The sequence below is a fragment of the Oncorhynchus nerka genome, linkage group LG3 (assembly GCF_034236695.1).
Source record: "Oncorhynchus nerka isolate Pitt River linkage group LG3, Oner_Uvic_2.0, whole genome shotgun sequence".
In the NCBI taxonomy this organism is placed as follows: domain Eukaryota; kingdom Metazoa; phylum Chordata; class Actinopteri; order Salmoniformes; family Salmonidae; genus Oncorhynchus; species Oncorhynchus nerka.
In genome coordinates, this window is record NC_088398.1 from 26,366,969 (window position 1) to 26,387,714 (window position 20,746).

The following is a 20,746-nucleotide window of genomic DNA, read 5'->3' on the forward strand; positions in this document are numbered from 1 at the left end:
CAACTGAGCTTTGAAGGAATATGCAGATTTAAAGAGGAGTCCGTAATTTGCTTTCTAATAATCATGATCTTTTCCTCAAAGAAGTTCATGAATTTATCACTGCTAAAGTGAAAGCCATATAATTTAATTTGCTATAATTTGCTATAATTTGCTATTACTATTACAGATGCTGTCCGGTCCTCTGGCAGTCTCTATGGGGGTGCCACAGGGTTCAATCCTCGGGCCGACGCTTTTCTCTGTATATATCAATGATGTTGCTCTTGCTGCGGGTGATTCCCTGATCCACCTCTACGCAGACGACGCCATTCTATATACTTCCGGCCCGTCCTTGGACACTGTGCTATCTAACCTCCAAACGAGCTTCAATGCCATACAACACTCCTTCCGTGGCCTCCAACTGCTCTTAAACGCTAGTAAAACCAAATGCATGCTTTTCAACCGTTCGCTGCCTGCACCCGCACGCCTGACCAGCATCACCACCCTGGATGGTTCCGACCTTGTGGACATCTATAAGTACCTAGGTGTCTGGCTAGACTGTAAACTCTCCTTCCAGACTCATATCAAACATCTCCAATCGAAAATCAAATCTAGAGTCGGCTTTCTATTCCGCAACAAAGCCTCCTTCACTCACGCCGCCAAACTTACCCTAGTAAAACTGACTATCCTACCGATCCTCGACTTCGGTGATGTCATCTACAAAATTGCTTCCAACACTCTACTCAGCAAACTGGATGCAGTTTATCACAGTGCCATCCGTTTTGTCACTAAAGCACCATATACCACCCACCACTGCGACCTGTATGCTCTAGTCGGCTGGCCCTCGCTACATATTCGTCGCCAGACCCACTGGCTCCAGGTCATCTACAAGTCCATGCTAGGTAAAGCTCCGCCTTATCTCAGTTCACTGGTCACGATGGCAACACCCATCCGTAGCATGCGCTCCAGCAGGTGTATCTCACTGATCATCCCTAAAGCCAACACCTCATTTGGCCGCCTTTCGGTCCAGTTCTCTGCTGCCTGTGACTGGAACGAATTGCAAATATCGCTGAAGTTAGAGACTTTTATCTCCCTCACCAACTTCAAACATCTGCTATCTGAGCAGCTAACCGATCGCTGCAGCTGTACATAGTCTATCGGTAAATAGCCCACCCATTTTTACCTACCTCATCCCCATACTGTTTTTATTTATTTACTTTTCTGCTCTTTTGCTCACCAATATCTCTACCTGTACATGACCATCTGATCATTTATCACTCCAGTGTTAATCTGCAAAATTGTAATTATTCGCCTACCTCCTCATGCCTTTTGCACACAATGTATATAGACTCCCCTTTTTTTCTACTGTGTTATTGACTTGTTAATTGTTTACTCCATGTGTAACTCTGTGTTGTCTGTTCACACTGCTATGCTTTATCTTGGCCAGGTCGCAGTTGCAAATGAGAACTTGTTCTCAACTAGCCTACCTGGTTAAATAAAGGTGAAATAACAAAAAAATTAAAAACCGGTAACTATGACTTACTTTTCCCTGTTTCAAGTGAAACTGTGAGGGTTCTCTTGCCCTTGTAGGGTTGCCGGATTTTCAAATTTTTCGAAAAGACAGTCCGGTTTTAAAGAGTTTGTACAGTATTCGGTCGGTGGTGCAAAATTTCAAATTTGGCAACCCTATTGCCTGGTAAAGTTGACCCCTCTCACTATTATGAAACACAGACAAGTAGGGTGAGTCTGTATTAGAGTGTTATCATCACAGCTCAGTCATGCACAGTGTATGCCTACCTCATTTGGCTATTGGCTTGTTGGTAAAGCTCTTATTATTGTTGTCTTTTACACCGAGGCAACATTTTGCATGATGATACCTGGTGATAACTGATGAAAATCCCAGCTGGGAATGTAAAGAAAACATATGAAACAAACATATAACAAATGTAAAGGAAACATATGAAACAAACATATAACAAATGTAAAGGAAACATATAAACGAACATATAACAAATGTAAAGGAAACATATGAAACAAACATATAACAAATATAAAGGAAACATATGAAACAAACATATAACCAATGTAAAGGAAACATATGAAACAAGCATATAACAAATGTAAAGGAAACATATGAAACGAACATATAACAAATGTAAAGGAAACATATGAAACGAACATATAACAAATGTAAAGGAAACATATGAAACGAACATATAACAAATGTAAAGGAAACATATGAAACAAACATATAACCAATGTAAAGGAAACATATGAAACAAGCATATAACAAATGCAAAGGAAACATATGAAACAAACATATAACAAATGTAAAGGAAACATATGAAACGAACATATAACAAATGTAAAGGAAACATATGAAACGAACATATAACAAATGCAAAGGAAACATATAAAACAAACATATAACCAATGTAAAGGAAACAACACATAGGGTGTGATGGAATCAAATGTAAAGCATGTTTATATCACATATCCTTGTAGTTTCAATAGCTTGGTGTTGGGATTTCCATGGATAATATTTATGTTAACACACACGCACACACACACACACACACACCTTTTCTTAATGTTTTTCATTTTCAAAATAAGTTTAAATTCATATGAAATTATGTATTTGTAATACAAATACAGTAGGTAACTAAATATTTTAAATTCTTACAATTTCACTATGATAGACACTTCCATGAGTAATACCTTTGTGCCAACTATAGCTTTGACCATGAAAACTAACATGGAATGGATTTGTGCAAATAATTGTATGTGGTTGTAGTGTGTACAATTCCATGAGAGAACTAAAAGCTATATCAGCCTATGTGTGTCTTTCTTCTCACAAAACGTTCAGGTTTACCTGAGTGGCCCAGGTGCCTTTGTGTGGTGCCCAGGTTAGGTATTGTACATTCCAAGAGCCACAATGCCACAAAGAGGTAATTGTTGTCAAGTGGGTTTATTCCTGCAGAGGGGGGGGGGATTTCTCATTGTGTTGAACAGAAACCTGAAGGTTCCCCAAAATCACCTCAATAGTATGGGAATTATCTCACAAGAAACCCATGAGGCAGCAAGGGCTTCACTACAATCCTGTTGCATTTCTTTTCAGACAAACATCTTTAAATGTAATTCTATACAGTAGATGAGTGCTTTGAATGGCCTTATGTTAATAAGTTGTAGAAGACGGTGGGAACATTTTGTTTGCAAAAGAAAAGGAAAATGAGGTGATAGGTAAATATGTATAATTTTTACAAGATGTAGAATTTTTCTAAGATTGTTTTGGGTTGCAGATGTTAATGACATGACTATGACCTGTTGTATCACTTTGCTCCAGTGACATTTTTTTCTCATGAATATGTCTGATTACATAATTGTATTAATTAGTCTCACATGACCATCTGTCAACTGGCCAGCGCACTCCAGATTTGGTCCTGGTTCCTGAGATTATAGGTGTGTATTGAGTTGGCGGGCCGGAAGTTTACCCTAATTTGATCTCTGGGCCCTTGTATGTTAGTTTAAAGCCACCCACCCAGCTCTCTGCCTGTAGTCTCCTCCTCTCTGCTAGTTGTGACTAGTAATTGAGTGGGTGTGCAGGTGAGAGTTTCCACTTAATAGGTTGTCTCTCCTGTGCTGTCACTAGGAAGAACAGAGGGTAGTAGCACTGTAGAAAAGGAGAGAGGGAGAGACCGAGAGAGAGGTGCTCTACACATCATCCACAGCTGATACAGACAGTTTCATCCTCAGACTTTTGCTCAACGCTACACACAGGTAAGCGTTTGTTGTTGTTTTTCCCGGGAAAACATTTAGTTAAAAATCTGTTTGCGTTATTTTGTGCCATTACCTGCTCATCTCAGGCTGATTCAGTTCAACAAGGAGGGTTGCCATGGTTGCTTAAAGATGATATAATAGAGAATAATGTTGCTTAGGTTTACTTCACAACAATAAATATGAGGTTATGTTACTGGCATTGAATGCTTTCCTATTTTCACATAGTGCAGTGCCTTCTGAAAGTATTAAACTGAGATGTTTTTGTACCTGGTCTACACACAAAACCCCATGATGTCAAAGTGGAATTATGTTTAGTTTTTTTACATTTTTACAAGTTAATAAAAAATTTAAAGCAAAAATGTCTTTAGTCAATAAGTTTTCAACCCATTTGTTATGGCAAGCCTAAATAAGTCACTTAATACATTGGATGGACTTAGAACACAGATTCAACCACAAAGACCAGGGAGGTTTTCCAATGACTTGCAAAGAAGGGCACCAATTGGTAGATGGGTAAAAAAAAGCAATATCCCTTTGAGCTTGGTGAAGTATGTAATTACACTTTGGATGGTGAATCAATACACACAGTCACTACAAAGATACAGGCATCCTTCCTAACTCAGTTGCCAGAAAGGAAGGCAACCATTCAGGGATTTCACCATGGTGACTTTAAAACGGATGCAGAGTTTAATGGCTGTGGTAGGAGAAAACTGAGGATGGATCAACAACATTGTCGTTACTATACAATACTAACCTAATTGACAGAGTGAAAAGAAGGAAGCTTGTACAGAATACAAATATTCCAAAACATGCATCCTGTTTGCAATAAGACACTAAAGTAAGCTTGATGCCTTATTGCAAACATGTTTTGGAATATTTTTATTCTCTACAAGCTTCCTTCTTTTCACTCTGTCAATTAGGTTAGTATTGTGGAGTAACTACAACATTTATCCATCCTCAGTTTTCTCCTACGGGTCTTTCAGCATGTCAAAATTGCTTGAAATTGATCATTTACTCATGGAGCTTACATTTGAAATGTGTTGTTAAAATGTATTATTGGCCTACTGCAGAGAGTATGCACCACAGGCGCACCTTTCCACTCGTGCTCTCCGAACTCCCGCCAGTAGAGAACATCCCGCCAGTAGAGAACACCGTTGTTCTCTTTTTGAAATGCTTGCTGTTGCTTTCACACGTTTGAATGAATATGTGGCAAATCTATATTCCCATTTAATCCAACAATAATTGCCAGGGTTTCGTCGTTCCTTCCCCGTATCGTTTATTGCGACACTTATACATTTATGTTTCACAACGTTTGATAAGATACATTTTAACTTAGCATGTCTTACGCTCTGAGTGGGCACGATGTGTATTGTTTACATGAACGTTTGCAAGACTCCTGAGGTAGAAGCTATGTTCATTTATTCAACTGGTTTCCTTTACTGGGCTATGTCAGAGTTCCAAGTGCCTGTGTCCTATGCATAGAGAAGGATATTCTCTAGTGGACAAAAGGCCGTTTAGCATGGGTAGCTTCATTGAGGGCTTCCACCATTTTAATGTAGTCCTTCATTTCACATTTAGACAAATTTCAAAGTGCTCCTTTTCAAATGGTATCAAAAATGTGCATATCCTTGCTTCAGGTCCTGAGCTACAGGCAGATATATTTGGGTATGTTAATTTAGGCAAAAATTAAAAGAAGGGGTGGATCCTTATGTAGTCAACTGGGTGGGACTTCCAATGTTATTGGCTGATCCTTCCTGGTGACCCTGTTGGAGTCATGTCAAACCGGGTCAAAATTGACTACTTCAAAATTGAGAAATTGCCTCAATGGTGCTGCCCCATTCCTCATGCTGTCACAAACACTGAAGTGAAACAGATACAAAGATGAGTCCTCTATATATCTCTATGGTCCTAGGTCTGTCATTCTGGTTGTGAGTAATAGTAGCACATGGCTCAGTGCGCATAGACCTTATACAGACATGTGTGTGCCTTCCCAAATCATGTCCAAACAATTGAATTTACCACAAGTGGACTCCAATCAAGTTGTACCAACATCTCAAGGATGATCAATGGAAACAGGATGCACCTGAGCTCAATTTTGAGTCTCATAGCAAAGGGTCTGAATACTAAGGTATTTCTGTGTTTATTTAAAAATTGTAAACCTTTCTAAAATCCTGTTTTCGCTTTGTCAATATGAAGTATTTTTTATTTCTTCCATTTTAGATTGAGGCTGTAATGTAGAAAAATGTGAAAAAAGTTTAAAGGGTCTGAATACTTTCCGATGGCATTATATATTACATTTGATATGCTTTAAGTAATATGAACTTTCTCCTTTACACACACACCTATAACTTTGCCAACGTTTTTTTTTTTTAAAGTGGGCTATTTGTCAAGGATTCCCTGATATTCCTGCTCATTCCGTCCACCAGTTCCGGAGGTCTACGTCACATGCCTCTAGGCGTCACTGATCTGTCTCATTACGCACACCTGATTCCAATTCTCCTGATTAGTAATTGTATATATGTGCCCTCTGTTCACCACTGTCCTGTCGGGTTATTGATCCTATGTCCGTTGGTCTGTGAGTAACTGTGCTTTGTTATTTCAGCTTTCATGCTGCGTGTATTGTGCACTTGTTATTACGGGTCTCGTCCCTCTTGTATTGCTGTGCATTTGTTATTATGGGTCTCGCCCTGTGTATTGCCGGTCTTGTCCCATGTATTTATTAGAGGTTTTACCTTGCTCTTGGGTTTGGGGTTTACATCCCTGTGTTTTAGTATATGTGTTTGTTTAGGGCTTCGTCCCTTTCATGGCATGTTGTATTTTTGGGTGGAGTATTGAAACCTCCTATTACGTATTCCTGCGCCTGTCTCCAATCATTTATACAACATGACACTATTGGCCACTGTTTGACCCTCTGTATCCAGGGTGGTGAGCCCAAAGGAGACGGTGGTTGGTTCCTAGGGAGGGATGAAAAACATGCCGTGCTTAGTGATATTGCACTGGGGACATCACGAGGAATAAACACATTTTAATTGTGTTCATGGCTGAACGGCTGCCAACCGACACTACAGAACAAAATCACGTCCTTTGATGCCACACGTTTGTGTCTGATTATTTTGGCAATGGTCAATATTGTAATTTACCAGCCACAATCTTGTTGTGAGTAGACGGTTGTTTTACAGTTCAACACCTATTTTCTATTCCTAACTCCCCTTTCTACCTCTCTTTCCTACATTTAACAAAATGTGACTTACAAATCAGGCGCTGCGGCCAATGCAAACCATCATCAGGTCAGTTTCCCCATAGAACAATTAGGGAATTGTTTGCGGAGGAGCCCTCAGATAGATGATGGCATAAGATCAACGGATAAGTCCAGGTGGGACATAATGAATGTAGATGTGTAAACAGTCTGATTGCTCTACCGAATCTGACTTAGGTCATGCGTCAACAGCAAAGGCATAATAGACCTATGGGTTTTGGTCTTTACTTATGTGGTTTGTGGTATTACTTTTCTCCTCTTCATGCTCCAGGAAGCGTTATTCAATAGTCAGGTAACCACGATGCCGGAAGACAATAAGGAACCTTTATATCACCATGTTCAGGGTCTTACATTTCACTGTTTCTCAGTTTATTTCTAAATGTAAGATCTTCTGTGCCTAAGTCCTACTGTAGCAGTGTTAATCGTTAAAGGGACACAATCATCATTTATATTGTTTTAAGATTATAGGGGTTCATTTTCTTAGGAATGTTTTCTTCTTATTGTTTGTACAAAGCCATCAGAGTCACATACTGTATGTACTGTAGATACTGGTGTGGAGCTGGAGATCATGAATATCATGTGCAAACATATCCTGGGTCGAATTGAACTCGCTGTGACTTCTCTTTCCCTTTCTAGACTGGACTAAGGGCTCCTACTCCCTCCAGAAGACTATGGCCTCAACTGCTTTTTTTAAAGGCACAGGTACGTTTACTTTCTAAATATGCCCATTGCCTAAAAATGTTTTTGCACAAACACATACCGACTGATTCTTGAATAATGTAACTTATATAACATGAATCAAAGTTATAGAAGTTATACTATTCAAGAATTGTCACGATCGTCGTATGGAGTAGACCAAAGCGCAGCGTGGTGTGAATCCATTATTTTGTTGAATGATGAAAAACACGAAGAACACTTAAACAAAAACAACAAAACGAACGTGACGCTATGACAACGAGTGCAGACACAGGCAACTACACATAGACAATAACCCACGAAATACCCAAAGAAGATGACTGCCTAAATATGGTTCCCAATCAGAGACAAGGATAAACACCTGCCTCTAATTGAGAACCAATCTAGGCATCCATATACATATATAAACACCTAGATGATAAACAACCCCATAAACCTACAGAACCCCTAGACAGTACAAAAACACATACATCACCCATGTCACACCCTGACCTAACCAAAACAATAAAGAAAACAAAGAATACTCAGGTCAGGGCGTGACGACAATCAATGGGTAAATATCAAGAATTGAAATGGACAGATTTTCAGATCCCAGATTGTGTCTTTAAGATTCCAGACCGTACCTGCAACTGCAGTTAAACTGCAAATTTACTGACATAAAAAAAGTTATACTGCGGTTATACTTCACTCTAACTGGAGCTAAACTGCAGTCCTGCAGCTATACTTGCACTCTGAAAGCAATTTTTTTTTCGTAAGGAAAAGACTCATCTAGCCGAACAGAAGAGGCTTACTGCCCACATGAATATGACAATAACACGCATGGTTAAGAGCTTGTTATGTTTAATATACAGGACCTGCTAAATGATGACAGCTGTATGCCACTCTCTTCTCTCTGAACAGGCCTCCTGCTCTTCTTACTACTGGGACTGCAGCCATCGTCATTTGTTTCAGGACAATACCCAACCTCCAATTCAACGACCAATGCTACAACCACGGTGAATGCAACAATTGTGTGGTCAACTGACATGAGTAATGTCTCTGCAACAGCTACGATGACAGTTACCACAGCTCAAGCTACAATGTTGTCTGCCATTTCTTCTACGAATGCTGCAATGTCATCTGCAGGGTTTGGTAGGTACCTTTCTAAATGTAATCCGTTACAGTTACTAGTTACCTGTCCAAAATGTTTATCAGTAACGTAACTTTTGGATTACCCAAGCTCAGTAACGTAATCTGATTACATTAAGTTACTTTTAGATTACTTTCCTCATTAAGAGGCATGAGAAGAAGACAAACATGAATGTTACCAAATGAATAACATCTATTGCAGGATAAATCAATGTTTAAGTTTACATAGATGGCCATATATGGATGATGCATTTTACTTTATGGGTTGGTTACGTAGGCTTCTTGTAACCCACCACTTTCTACTACATATACAAATACGATTAAATGACAGTATATCTTTACATTTTAAAAAAACAAAGTCTATCAGAATTCCAGTCATTACAATAGTTGTTATACCCCTTGATCTTCAAGAATAGGACTTGGAAATATGGAAGTATAGATTTGCCAAATTGTATTACCTGAGCATAACCCCAAAACTAAGGACGTATTAGCCAGCCCTACTCTGTTGTTTATGATTTTGTTGTCATGGAGGACTGATTGGGCTCATTGATTTGAGTTGAAAATAAATGTTTGAGCTCATGAAATGTTATGCTTTGAGCACTACAGAAAAGTGCTATTTACATGTGAAAAATGAACACCATATGCTGAATTTGCTATAGGCCTATTGTTGACCTTTTTGTTGGTGACACTTTGATATGTTGATAATATGCAGCCTTTTAAAGGTGATGAAACACAGATGAAACAATACCAAAATTGTCGCCCCGCCTGAGGGATGGGCCTGGAGAAATGTAACCACTCTCAGATTAATAGACAGAGCTATGGATGCAAAGACTGACCAATCATGATATCCAAATGATTGTTTTAACCATGTTATGAGGCTATACAGTATTTGTTTCCATTTACAATGTTTACAAACATTGGAGAAAAACAAGCTTATATTTTGGGTTCTCATGGAGTGTGACAGTTGAACTGAGCTCATGAGGCATTTATAAGTTATATTCTTCAAGAATCAATGGACATGTATATATATATATCACTACCGGTCAAACGTTTTAGAACACCTACTCATTCAAAGGTTTTTCTTTATTTCTTACTATGTTCCACATTGTAGAACAATAGTGAAGACATCAAAACTATAAAACAACACATATGGAATAATGTAGTAAGCAAAAAAAGTGTTAAACAAATCCAAATATATTTTATATTTGAGACTCTTCAAAGTAGCCACCATTTGCCTTGATGACAGCTTTGCACACTCTTGGCATTCTCTCAACCAGCTTCACCTGGAATGCTTTTCCAACGGACTTGAAAGAGTTCCCACATTTGCTGAGCACTTGTTGGCTGCTTTTCCTTCACTCTGCGATTAAACTCATCCCAAACCATCTCAATTGGGTTGAGGTCGGGGGACCTCAACCAAATTTAGCAATAAAAGCCCCACTTTTATTCCATAGGCTGGGATCTGCACTATGTAGCAGTTGCAAAAGCACATTTTCACAGGCTGTCCACTGGTTTTAAAAACAGTGATTGATAGGCAGCTGAAACTTCTTGAATTCAACCATTTGAGTTCAAATACACATTTAGATTTGTGAACTGCCATCCACAACAACCACAATCCGTAAGGTGCAAATAGCTAAATGAGAGAACAGCAGTGTGATTCACATCAATGAGCTATGTAGATAACAATAATTGATATCCATATCACCGTAGACTACACCTCTACTGTCATCCTTACCCAAAAGAGTTTATTCAAGTTGGATAATTTTTTCAAGTTGACTTTTGGTCAGAGAACAAACTTATTTTGTTCCACCAGTGTTTTTATCAATGCTGATTTGAATGTCAATGAGAAAACAGACGTGTCAAAGATTTTCTTTGCGAACATCTTTTCTGAATTTAAAAGGAATCCTAGAAGTAATCACCTCGTAATTTTAAAAGTATCTGTAATCTGATTACAATATGTGTGTTGGTAACTCATCACAGTTTTTTGTAATCCCTGACGTGTAACTGATCCGTTACTCCCCAACCCATGTTGTCTGGCATTTCTTCTATGAATACTACAATGTCATCGGACTCAGCAACTACAATGGCAGCTACCAGGGTTCAAGGTACTGCTAATACGGCAACCTCTACCTCCAATTCGTCCAGTGTAGGTTCAATGACAACAGCCATGACCTCCACTTCAAGAAGTGTAACCATTGACAACTCAAGGAATACAGTGGCGGGTAAAACAAAATACTGATTGTTTTATGAATTCACATTCAGAATATATGGTAGATATATATTTTTTGCCACTTTGCTCTCACACTACATTTTGTCCTTGCTAACATAGGTAGTGGAACCACAAGCACGGACAATACTACCTCATGGGGCACCAGTGGCATGACCATGGTGAGTCTAGTACTTTAGCAGTCTAGTAGTATATGATATGATATTACGTTCACACTTTATTTGAAGTGGGTATACATAATGCATCTATATCATCTTTATGAAGCCAATCATGACGCCTTTGTGAATTGTTGCAGTATCATTAATAGCAACCTTCCTTGCACATGTTTTGTTCAACATCATTCACGAGGCCACCAAGTAAATAGTGCTTGTAATTATTGCAAATGGTCTTAGAAAACAATTCAGTTGAATTTGCTGATATGCGCCTCTTGGAAGCGTGTGCATCATTTCCGTGACGTTGTCTGCTAACCGATCAATATAATGTGCTCTGTGGTTGCCATGGCACCGTAAGGTGCTCTTTATATTTTCTACATATTTTTGATGATTTTAAGTGTTTTTTGTTTTTGCTAAATCATTTAGTGTTTATTGTGTATATCTGGTTGTTTTCACCCATGGAGTTGAAGGACTGATGGCAAGTCTACTGTGTGGTTTTGCTATAGTTAGCTAGCTAATGTTTGCATATAAAAGATCTCACAAAGCACCGGCTTCTTGACGAATGAGACTGGACTGCACTTTGGAAATGGGGATGACTATAGCTCTGGGCTGATGACTATAGCTCTGGGCTGATGACTATAGCTCTGGGCTGATGACTATAGCTCTGGGCTGATGACTATAGCTCTGGACTGATGACTATAGCTCTGGGCTGATGACTATAGCTCTGGACTGATGACTATAGCTCTGGACTGATGACTATAGCTCTGGACTGATGACTATAGCTCTGGACTTTTTATGCGCCGTAGCAGTTTCAGAGGCATCACCTGTGGGTGCTACTCGTTAGTTGTGGAGGAGTACTATGTCCAGGCTACAGAGATGTTGAGCTGAGAACGACATCAGGGCCAGCAAGCCAACTGCACCATCTGGCATCGATCATCTAGCATCGATCATCTAGCATAACTCCAGTGGGTTGTCAGAAGCACCAGTCTCTGTCATAAGTGGGTACACTCTGTTGTGACGGAACTCTCAGAGCTGGCTTCATCAACATCAATTTCTTTGTTTTGTTAAACTACCTAATTGTTATGTCAATTTACTTTTTTTTTTTTTTTAATCTGTTGACCTATACTGCAATTCAGCTTTTAGCTGCAAATGTGTAGGCTACAAGCTTAAACAAACCAACGAAACAATAAACCCTTTATATACCGTCTAACAATATATTCCACTCTTTATCTAAGTGTAATTGATACACTGTAACCTGATTCATCTTGCCAAGCAGAGAGACAGGTTATACTGCATCAGCTTTACAATACATACTACCCTTACATCTGATTCTTTATTTTACTTATGTACTGTTTAAGGATACCACAACTGATTTAAAAAAATTGGTTTGCCGTAAAATTTGCCGTCAAGTTAAAGCTAAATACTGTATGGAAAATGGTATTTACCATCTACCATCTACTAAAAAGAACAGTTTTGAAGATTGTATCTAGTATTTTTTGCTGTTGGAATACATGTTAGTTAAACAACGAGTCTTATCATTATCTGCTGTATAGGTGACTAAACTAAATATTCTTATGGTATTTCATGAAAAACGTAGATTTTGCATGTATGACTCAGAGGTTAAATATGTATTCAACACCAATTAATGCACAATGAATGGGCCTGAACATAAGATAATGGGCATTACTCAGTGTTTTGAAAACACACCCCCTTACATCTGAAAAATGTGCCAAATTGATTGAGGGGAAAAAAACTCTAAGTGGATACAGACCGTTTGTTTTGCAGTCCACTTCAACCACTGAGTGTACATCACCACAGTGTGGGGGTGAGGGGGTTGAGGGGATGATGACTGGGTCCGTGTTTGTGTCAGTGCATGTTGGCACTGAGGAATGAAGTAACTTAGTGGGAGAGATTATTTCATGATACATGTGGTCCGCTTTCCATCCCTTTTAATGCCTTATCTGGGAGCTTTCCTGAAGACAAGCAATTTCACATCGATTAGCACGATGTCGCCCTTTATAAAGCACCGTTTTGGGGGGAAATAGCCAACTATGTCACATTTAGCATTGCCCTCTACATTGGTCATGGCAGCCTTCATGCACCCTTTATTATAGAGTAAGACATACAAGTACAGTTGATCTGTGTAGTGCAGACTTTATGTATGCTGTGAAGACTTTCTAAGTTGTACTTCATTCAAAGTCGGACCGATATTGCTGTTTGATTGTTTAGAGAAAGCATAGATAGATGAGGTGCTCTGATCCTCTCTCTCTCTCTCTCTCTCTCTCTCTCTCTCTCTCTCTCTCTCTCTCTCTCTCTCTCTCTCTCTCTCTCATAGATATCCTGTCGCCAGTTCTCCTGTAACTACTCAGACTGCTACGATGTATACATGAATATGACTTCTGTTTCATGCAAAGCTAATATCACCTTCTGTGAGGTACAGTATACGCTATGTGTGAATTTTAGAATTTGAATAATACAAATGTACTTAAGATTTCTTACACAACTATAAACAAAATGTGCATGCTATAGTTCATGTTGCATCTGCTGTCATTAATTCGTGTCACACCTATTTTAGATATAATCTTCCTGGCCCTACTACTAAACGTTTCACACTGTTTACTTTTGTTTTGTCAGTTGCATTTGATTAAACAATACCGGAATGTTGTTCCAACTTCATCTTTTATTCCCTTGATTAACAATAGCAACAAAAAAAATGTAAGTGTATTTGTTTTTAAGAGTGTGCTAACAAAATGTGTGTGATGCCTTCTCAGCTGAAGAGACAGGAAGACATGACTTACACCGGCGGCTGCAGTTCCTCCTGCAGGAATGCCTGTGTCAATAACACTCAGACCAACTGTACCATGGGATGCTGCAATTCCACTGGCTGTCTTCGCTCCACCCTGGCCTCTATGGTTCGCCCAAACACTACAACAGGTAAACCTTTTTTATTTTTCAATCATTTTTTTTATACAATAAAGAAAATCAATGTCCTGTGGCCTGCAGTGGTCCACTGGTTTAAACCACTGCCTCTGGATCACATGTACTGTGTACCTCTGAAAGGATGGGTTCAAATCCATCCCACTGCTCAAGCACCCTCTCTCCTCCTTACTTTCCTCTGTCCATCCTGTCTAATAAACACATAGAAATACCTAAGGAATGGGACTAGCCCACTCATTAAAAAAATAAATGTCCTCGATTCGATATCTAAGTGCCCTGTATAATGACTGTTTTCTATGCTATTCTGCATTTCTTCAGTTTCCTTGTAAACTGTGTGCCAGACTCAGTAAAGTCAGTCAAACCGTACTATGGTGTCCTTAGTGTTGGAGTTGGTGAGCCTGTAAAAATCCTGTCTTTTACTGTGAGAGATTCATGTTTACATGTATCACCACCACATCAATTGGGAGACTGTTACTGTATGGGGCTGAGTTATGTCTGTTGGTCTGTATTTTTAAAACTTTTTTATTTCACCTTTATTTAATCAGGAAGGCAGGTTGAGAATAAGTTCTCATTTACAACTGCGACCTGGCCAAGAATAATGCAAAGCAGTTCGACACATACAACAACACAGAGTTACACATGGAATAAACAAACATACAGTCAATAATACAGTAGAAAAAGTCTATACAGTGTGTGCAAATGAGGTAAGATAAGGGGGGTAAAGGCAATAAATAGGCCATGGTGGCGAAGTAATTACAATATAGCAATTAAACACTGGAGTGATTGATGTGCAGAAGATGAATGTGCAGGTAGAAATACTGGGGTGCAAGTACAATGCATAGTATCTTATCACTATTCCTTTAATTTGTAAAACATGCTGTTTACTTTGAATAAATCTGAATTGCATTATATGTGCATGAAAGTACAATGTACTATATAGAGTATTGAGACATGAGTCATATAAAAAAAAAGTGTTTTAATTGTTCCTCCAGTGACTACAGTGATGATGACCACCACCACAACAACAGCAGCAGCCACCACTACAACTGCTATACCAACCAATGTAAGAACTTGCTTCTGGGCGGCAACTTGAAGTTCTCAGGTTAATGTAGGCCTACTAAAGTAAATTTCCCAATGTGTTAGGGTACATTTCTATACACATTGTAGGGGCAATCTGGGAGTGTGTATGCGTGTGTATGCGTGTGTATGCGTGTGTATGCGTGTGTGTGTGTGCGTGTGTGCGTGTGTGTGCGTGCGTGTGTGTTAGGTCAGTGACGGTCATGGTATTTTGGATGACAGTTATTGTTCAGCCAAGTGACTGCGGTCACCATTATAATAGTTTTAAAGACGGTGCTGTTGCAGCTGTTCATTTCACCCCCCCCCCCCCCAAAAAAATAGAGTGCATTCGGAAAGTTTTCAGACCCCTTGACTTTTTCCACATTTTGTTAAGTTATTCTAAATCTAAATCTAATTGTAAATCGTTTTTTCCCCCTCATCTATCAATCTGTGTGTAGATTGCTGAGGAATTTAAAAAATGCAATCCATTTTAGAATAGGGCTGTAACGTATCAAAATATGGAAAAAGTCTAGGGATCTAAATATTTTCTGAATGCACTGTATACACAGTGAGGTACGAAATTATTGACACACTTGTTAAAGATGAGCAATAATGATTGGATAAAATAAATAATTAAATTACTGAGCTATAGTGTATGCTTACAAAAATACAATTGCTCAAAGAGATTAGTTTTACCAAGTAATATTATTTTTCAAAAACATTTTGGCGTCTTAATGACACCTTTACCAATTCGGCAACCCTTTCCTTCGCACCCAGTGTCATACCACGTCAGCCACCAATTGTGCATGTTCCCCCACTTAAAAAGATCATGGGTACACTTCAACTATGACAGACAAAATGAGAAAAAAATCTAGAAAATCACATTTTAGGATTTTTAATGAATGTGATTTTCTGGATTTTTTTCCCCTCGTTTTGTCTGTTGTAGTTGAAGTGTACCTATGATGAAAATTACGGGCCTCATCTTTTTAAGTGGGAGAACTTGCACAATTGGTGGCTGACTAAATACTCCCCCCCCCTGCTCCTGCATTCATCCCAGTCATCAGCAACAGAGCATTGGGGTAGGTGCATAGCTGACATCAATGTGTGAGCAATTACAATGGTAATTCAATATGGTCCATTTACAACATAAACATACTGTTGACACTTAGGCCATGATGTAATGGCCTAGTATGGCCTCGTAAAGCTTGTGACTCAATTAACTTATTTGCTGTTTGTTTTGGTTGTGTTTCAGATCAATGTAAATAATGTATTGTATCATTTTGGAATCACGTTTATAGTGAATAGAATATATTTTAAAATACTTTCTACATTAAAGTGGATGCTACCATGATTACACATAATCCTGAATAATTTGTGAATACTGATGTGTGAGAAAGTGACAGAGGATCAAAGATCATACATCCAAGATATGCTAACCTCCCCTGCTATTGGTAATGGTGAGAGGTTAGCATGTCTTGGGGGTATGATCTTTGACCCTCTGTAACTCTCTGGTGTGGCCAAAGAGGTCTATTTTCATGTCCTCTGACCACCCGTCTTTGGCCACGCACACCAGCGGTGGGTTTGAAGACATCAAAACGATTGAAGACATCAAAACTATAAAATAACACATATGGAATTATGTAGTAACCAAAAAAAGTGTTTTTGAGATTCTTCAAAGTAGCCACCCTTTGCCTTGACAGCTTTGCACACTCTTGGCATTCTCTCAACCAGCTTCATGAGGTAGTCCTGGAATGCATTTCAATTAACAGGTGTGCCTTCTTAAAAGTTAATTTGTGGAATTTCTTTCCTTCTTAATGCGTTTGAGCCAATCAGTTGTGTTGTGTCAAGGTAGGGGTGGTATACAGAAGATAGCCCTATTTAGTAAATTACCAAGTCCATATTATTGCAAGAACAGCTTAAATAAGCACAGAGAAATGACAGTCCATCATTCATTTAAGACATGAAGGTCAGTCAATGCGGAACATTTAAGAACTTTGAAAGTTTCTTCAAGTGCAGTCGCAAAAACCATCAAGCGCTATGATGAAACTAGCTCTCATGAGGAACGCCACAAGAAAGGAAGACCTAGAGTTACCTCTGCTGCAGAGGATAAGTTCATTAGAGTTACCAGCCTCAGAAATTGCAGCCCAAATAAATGCTTCACGGAGTTCACGTAACAGACACAAAATCAACTATTCAGAAGAGACTGGGTTAATCAGGTCTTCATGGTTGAATTGCTGCAAATGAACCACTACTAAAGGACACCAATTAGAAGAATTGCTTGGGCCAAGAAACACAAGCAATGGACATTAGACCAGTGGAAATCTTTCCTTCGGTCTGATTAGTCAAAAATCTGTCATTTGGTCTGATTTCACCATGAGTTTAATTGCAATTTCTCCACAATATTAACCTAATTGACAGAGTGAAGACAGAAGCCTGTAAAAAATATTCCAAAACATGCATTTTGTTTTCAACAAGGCACTAAAGTCGCTCTGGATAAGAGCGTCTGCTAAATGACTTAAATGTAAATGTAAATGTAAAGTTATACCTTAGTGTCCTGAATACAAAGTGTTATGTTTGGGGCAAATCCAATACAACACATTACTGCGTACCATTCTCCATATTTTATAGTGGTGGCTGCATCATGTTATGGGGGTTTAATACTTATCTAATCAAGATACTGCATATTAGTGTTTTATTTTTTGTAAATTCTTTAGTCTTGTTAGAATTTTTCTTTCTCTCTGACATTACAGAGTATTTTGTGTAGATCGCTGACAAAAATCGACATTTACATACATTTTTTTCCCCACTTGTAACACAACAAAATGTCAAAAAAGTCAAAGGGTGTGAATACTTTGACAAAAAAGTCAAAGGGTGTGAATACTTTGTTTTTTAAAACAGTTATAAAGTTTCTTTTATTTTTATGAATGTCTTCATCCATAATCGTCAGTTACACGATTAGACGGAAATTGTCCAGTCCTAATGTGTGTGTGTGTGTGTGTGCATAGGACTCAAAGTCTGAATTTACCAGCCTTTGTTAACATCATCCATCTATTTACAGAAACTTAAGAAGTGCCAGATGTTTCAGTGCACAGAGCAGAACTGTTACAAGGCTTGGATAGCCAAAGACCCAATGCCTTGTCCCCTCAACCAGCCCTACTGTGAGGTAGGCTTAATAGTGCACCCCCACACTACCCTATTCATCATTCTATACCCATAGTAGACAAACTAGACATGCTTCATTGAACTGTAAATGCTGTAGGATACAAAATGTACACTTTAAGTATTTTATAACGAAAGAAGGAAAATACATTTGGCCACGACAAGAACAATTATCTGTTATCGTCTCAATAACATCACTCAGACGAGAGAATTTACTTTTTGCAAATCTCGTACATCCTTCAACTCGTCTAACTCCATGCATTCTCAATCCACGTTTCTCTTTTCAGTTGAAAAAGATAATTGGTTCAACAACAACGTGGATGGGAGGATGCAATGCCGACTGCACAAGAAACACTTGGTGTACGACCACAACAGGTACATGCCACCAAGAGTGCTGCAACACCTCCATAACATCCTGCCTCAAGCTGGATGGGTCTCTGAACGTTCCTTCTTCTGCCACTAGAGGTCCTCACTTCCCTTTAGCATTGATCACTGCTGCTCTGCTGGTTTGTCTGCTCAGCATTGGTTCTCTGGTTTAAACTGGGTCGTGTTCAGTGGGTACAAGCGGAAGAAAATGTATTGAAAGAGGGAGGAAATATCTTGACTTGTCCCTTGCAAAATGGTTTAAAATATTGCCTGTTGTGTGACTTAATGAACAACCCTGATGTGTCTACCCACTGAGCCATTGCTTGAATTTAAACAGTAGCGGTAGTAGTTAGCACGGCAAAACCTGGTTTCCATTCCACATGAATACTATACTGGTTGTAGGTCTAGCCTACTCTGTTTTTGTTTGTTTGCTTGTATATGAGAGGTATTGAGATACTGTATGTGAGGGCTCATTTGTGATTTTGAGAGATTTAGGTGATTTAATAAGTGATAAGGATTCCCCTATGTGAGTCCAAACCAAATGGGTTTAAAGGGATTTATTGAAGAATATGATGATTAATATGGCTACAGAAAGCTATTCAACCATACCATCATACATTTATAAATCAGTACTCAGTACTGTGTAAAACATAATACACAGAAGATAGCTATTTACGATCATAGATGAGTGACCTAATGTATGGTACGGTAATTAATTCTGCTTTTCTTATTGAGATTTCTGTAAGATGAAGTTTACAATTATGACATTTTCATAAATATCCTATTTTTTTAGGCACATTTTCTTTTGCCAGTGATTTGCATGATGACTTCCATGTTTTCTTTGATTTTTCACTTGCAAAGACCTAGCCTGGTCTCAGATCTGGTTGTGCTCTTGCTAACTCAATTGCTCATTGACAAACCAAAAATGCCCAGTACAAGGAGTTGGCATGATAGCACAAACAGACCGGCACTCAGGCTAAAGACTTTCTCCAATACAAAAGCAAACATCTTTACAGATATTGCATAATAACTCCGTTATTACCTAGTCCTCGCTAGCATATTGTGAAGGACAGATTGACAATTTATGCACTTTTCAAAACATATATATTGGGTTATAGAAGGTTTTTGAAATATTTGTACTGACGCATTGAGGTGTAATTCATATCTGTGAACGTAGTCATACACTGTACAACTGTAATATTGTGTTTTACGCCTTTTATTATTTAGCTGTATTCATACTTATAATTTACCATCATAACAATGTGGAAATTGATTCATAAAAATGGGTTATAAAATTGAGTTATCAAAATGTCTAAGCGTATATTTTTTACAGTAGTTTCATGGAATGTTGGCCTACAACACCTGATATGTCACATCTAATATTTGGAGAAAAGTTACTAAAATAAATGTGTCATGTCGGATGCGTTCTACATTGTGCATAGTGTACAAACTGTAACAACTGCTTTTAAAGTCATATGAATTAAATAAATCAAATCAAATGTATTGATATAGCCCTTCTTACATCAGCTGATATCTCAAAGTTCTGTACAGAAACCCAGCCGAAAACAGCAAGCAATGCAGGTGTAGAAGCACGGCGGCTAGGAAAAACTCCCTAGAAAGGCCAACACCTAGGAAGAAATGTTTGACCAAAACAAAATAATATTTTCTTTGAAATCGTCTGCAGAGCTCACCTGTTAAGAGATTGATGTAACTGTACTTGAATCAACTAGACTTCTATACCGAATACTGTAAGTCGCTCTGGATAAGAGCGTCTGCTAAATGACTTAAATGTAAATGTAATGCATCAAAATAAACATGATCTACAAGAGAACCGGCCAGGTCCTTGTAGACTCGCTCTTATTTAGAAAGTGTACCGTATAAAGCATTGGCCATTCAGAATTCATACGTAGATTAAAAACATTTAAATGACAAAACATTGTATTCTGTGCCTCTATGCACCATTCATTAGAATTTGATTGCCATGGAGATGGCTGTTAAAACCACATAGAAATATTTGGTTTT

The 20,746-nt window shown here is 38.5% G+C and overlaps 1 protein-coding gene across 4 annotated transcripts; it reads left to right on the plus strand.

The window, feature by feature from the left end:
- The first annotated feature begins 3,040 nt into the window (after positions 1-3,040).
- LOC115105647 (serine-rich adhesin for platelets) lies at positions 3,041-20,227 on the plus strand. 4 transcript variants are annotated; one of them, XM_029627896.2, is made up of 12 exons: positions 3,041-3,216; positions 3,370-3,435; positions 3,626-3,753; positions 7,643-7,708; positions 8,603-8,833; positions 10,903-11,049; positions 11,157-11,215; positions 13,542-13,640; positions 13,978-14,140; positions 15,136-15,206; positions 18,258-18,362; positions 18,646-20,227. In XM_029627896.2, the coding sequence occupies exons 4-12, from the start codon at positions 7,678-7,680 to the stop codon at positions 18,895-18,897; spliced, it is 1,158 nt and encodes a 385-aa protein (XP_029483756.1). In that variant the 5' UTR covers positions 3,041-3,216; positions 3,370-3,435; positions 3,626-3,753; positions 7,643-7,677; the 3' UTR covers positions 18,898-20,227. The 4 variants fall into 4 exon arrangements, with proteins under 4 accessions (XP_029483756.1, XP_029483766.1, XP_029483775.1 ...); XM_029627906.2 differs by lacking the exon at positions 3,370-3,435; XM_029627915.2 differs by lacking the exons at positions 3,041-3,216; positions 3,370-3,435 and having other exon boundaries at positions 3,529-3,753; positions 10,978-11,049.
- The last annotated feature ends 519 nt before the right edge of the window (positions 20,228-20,746 follow it).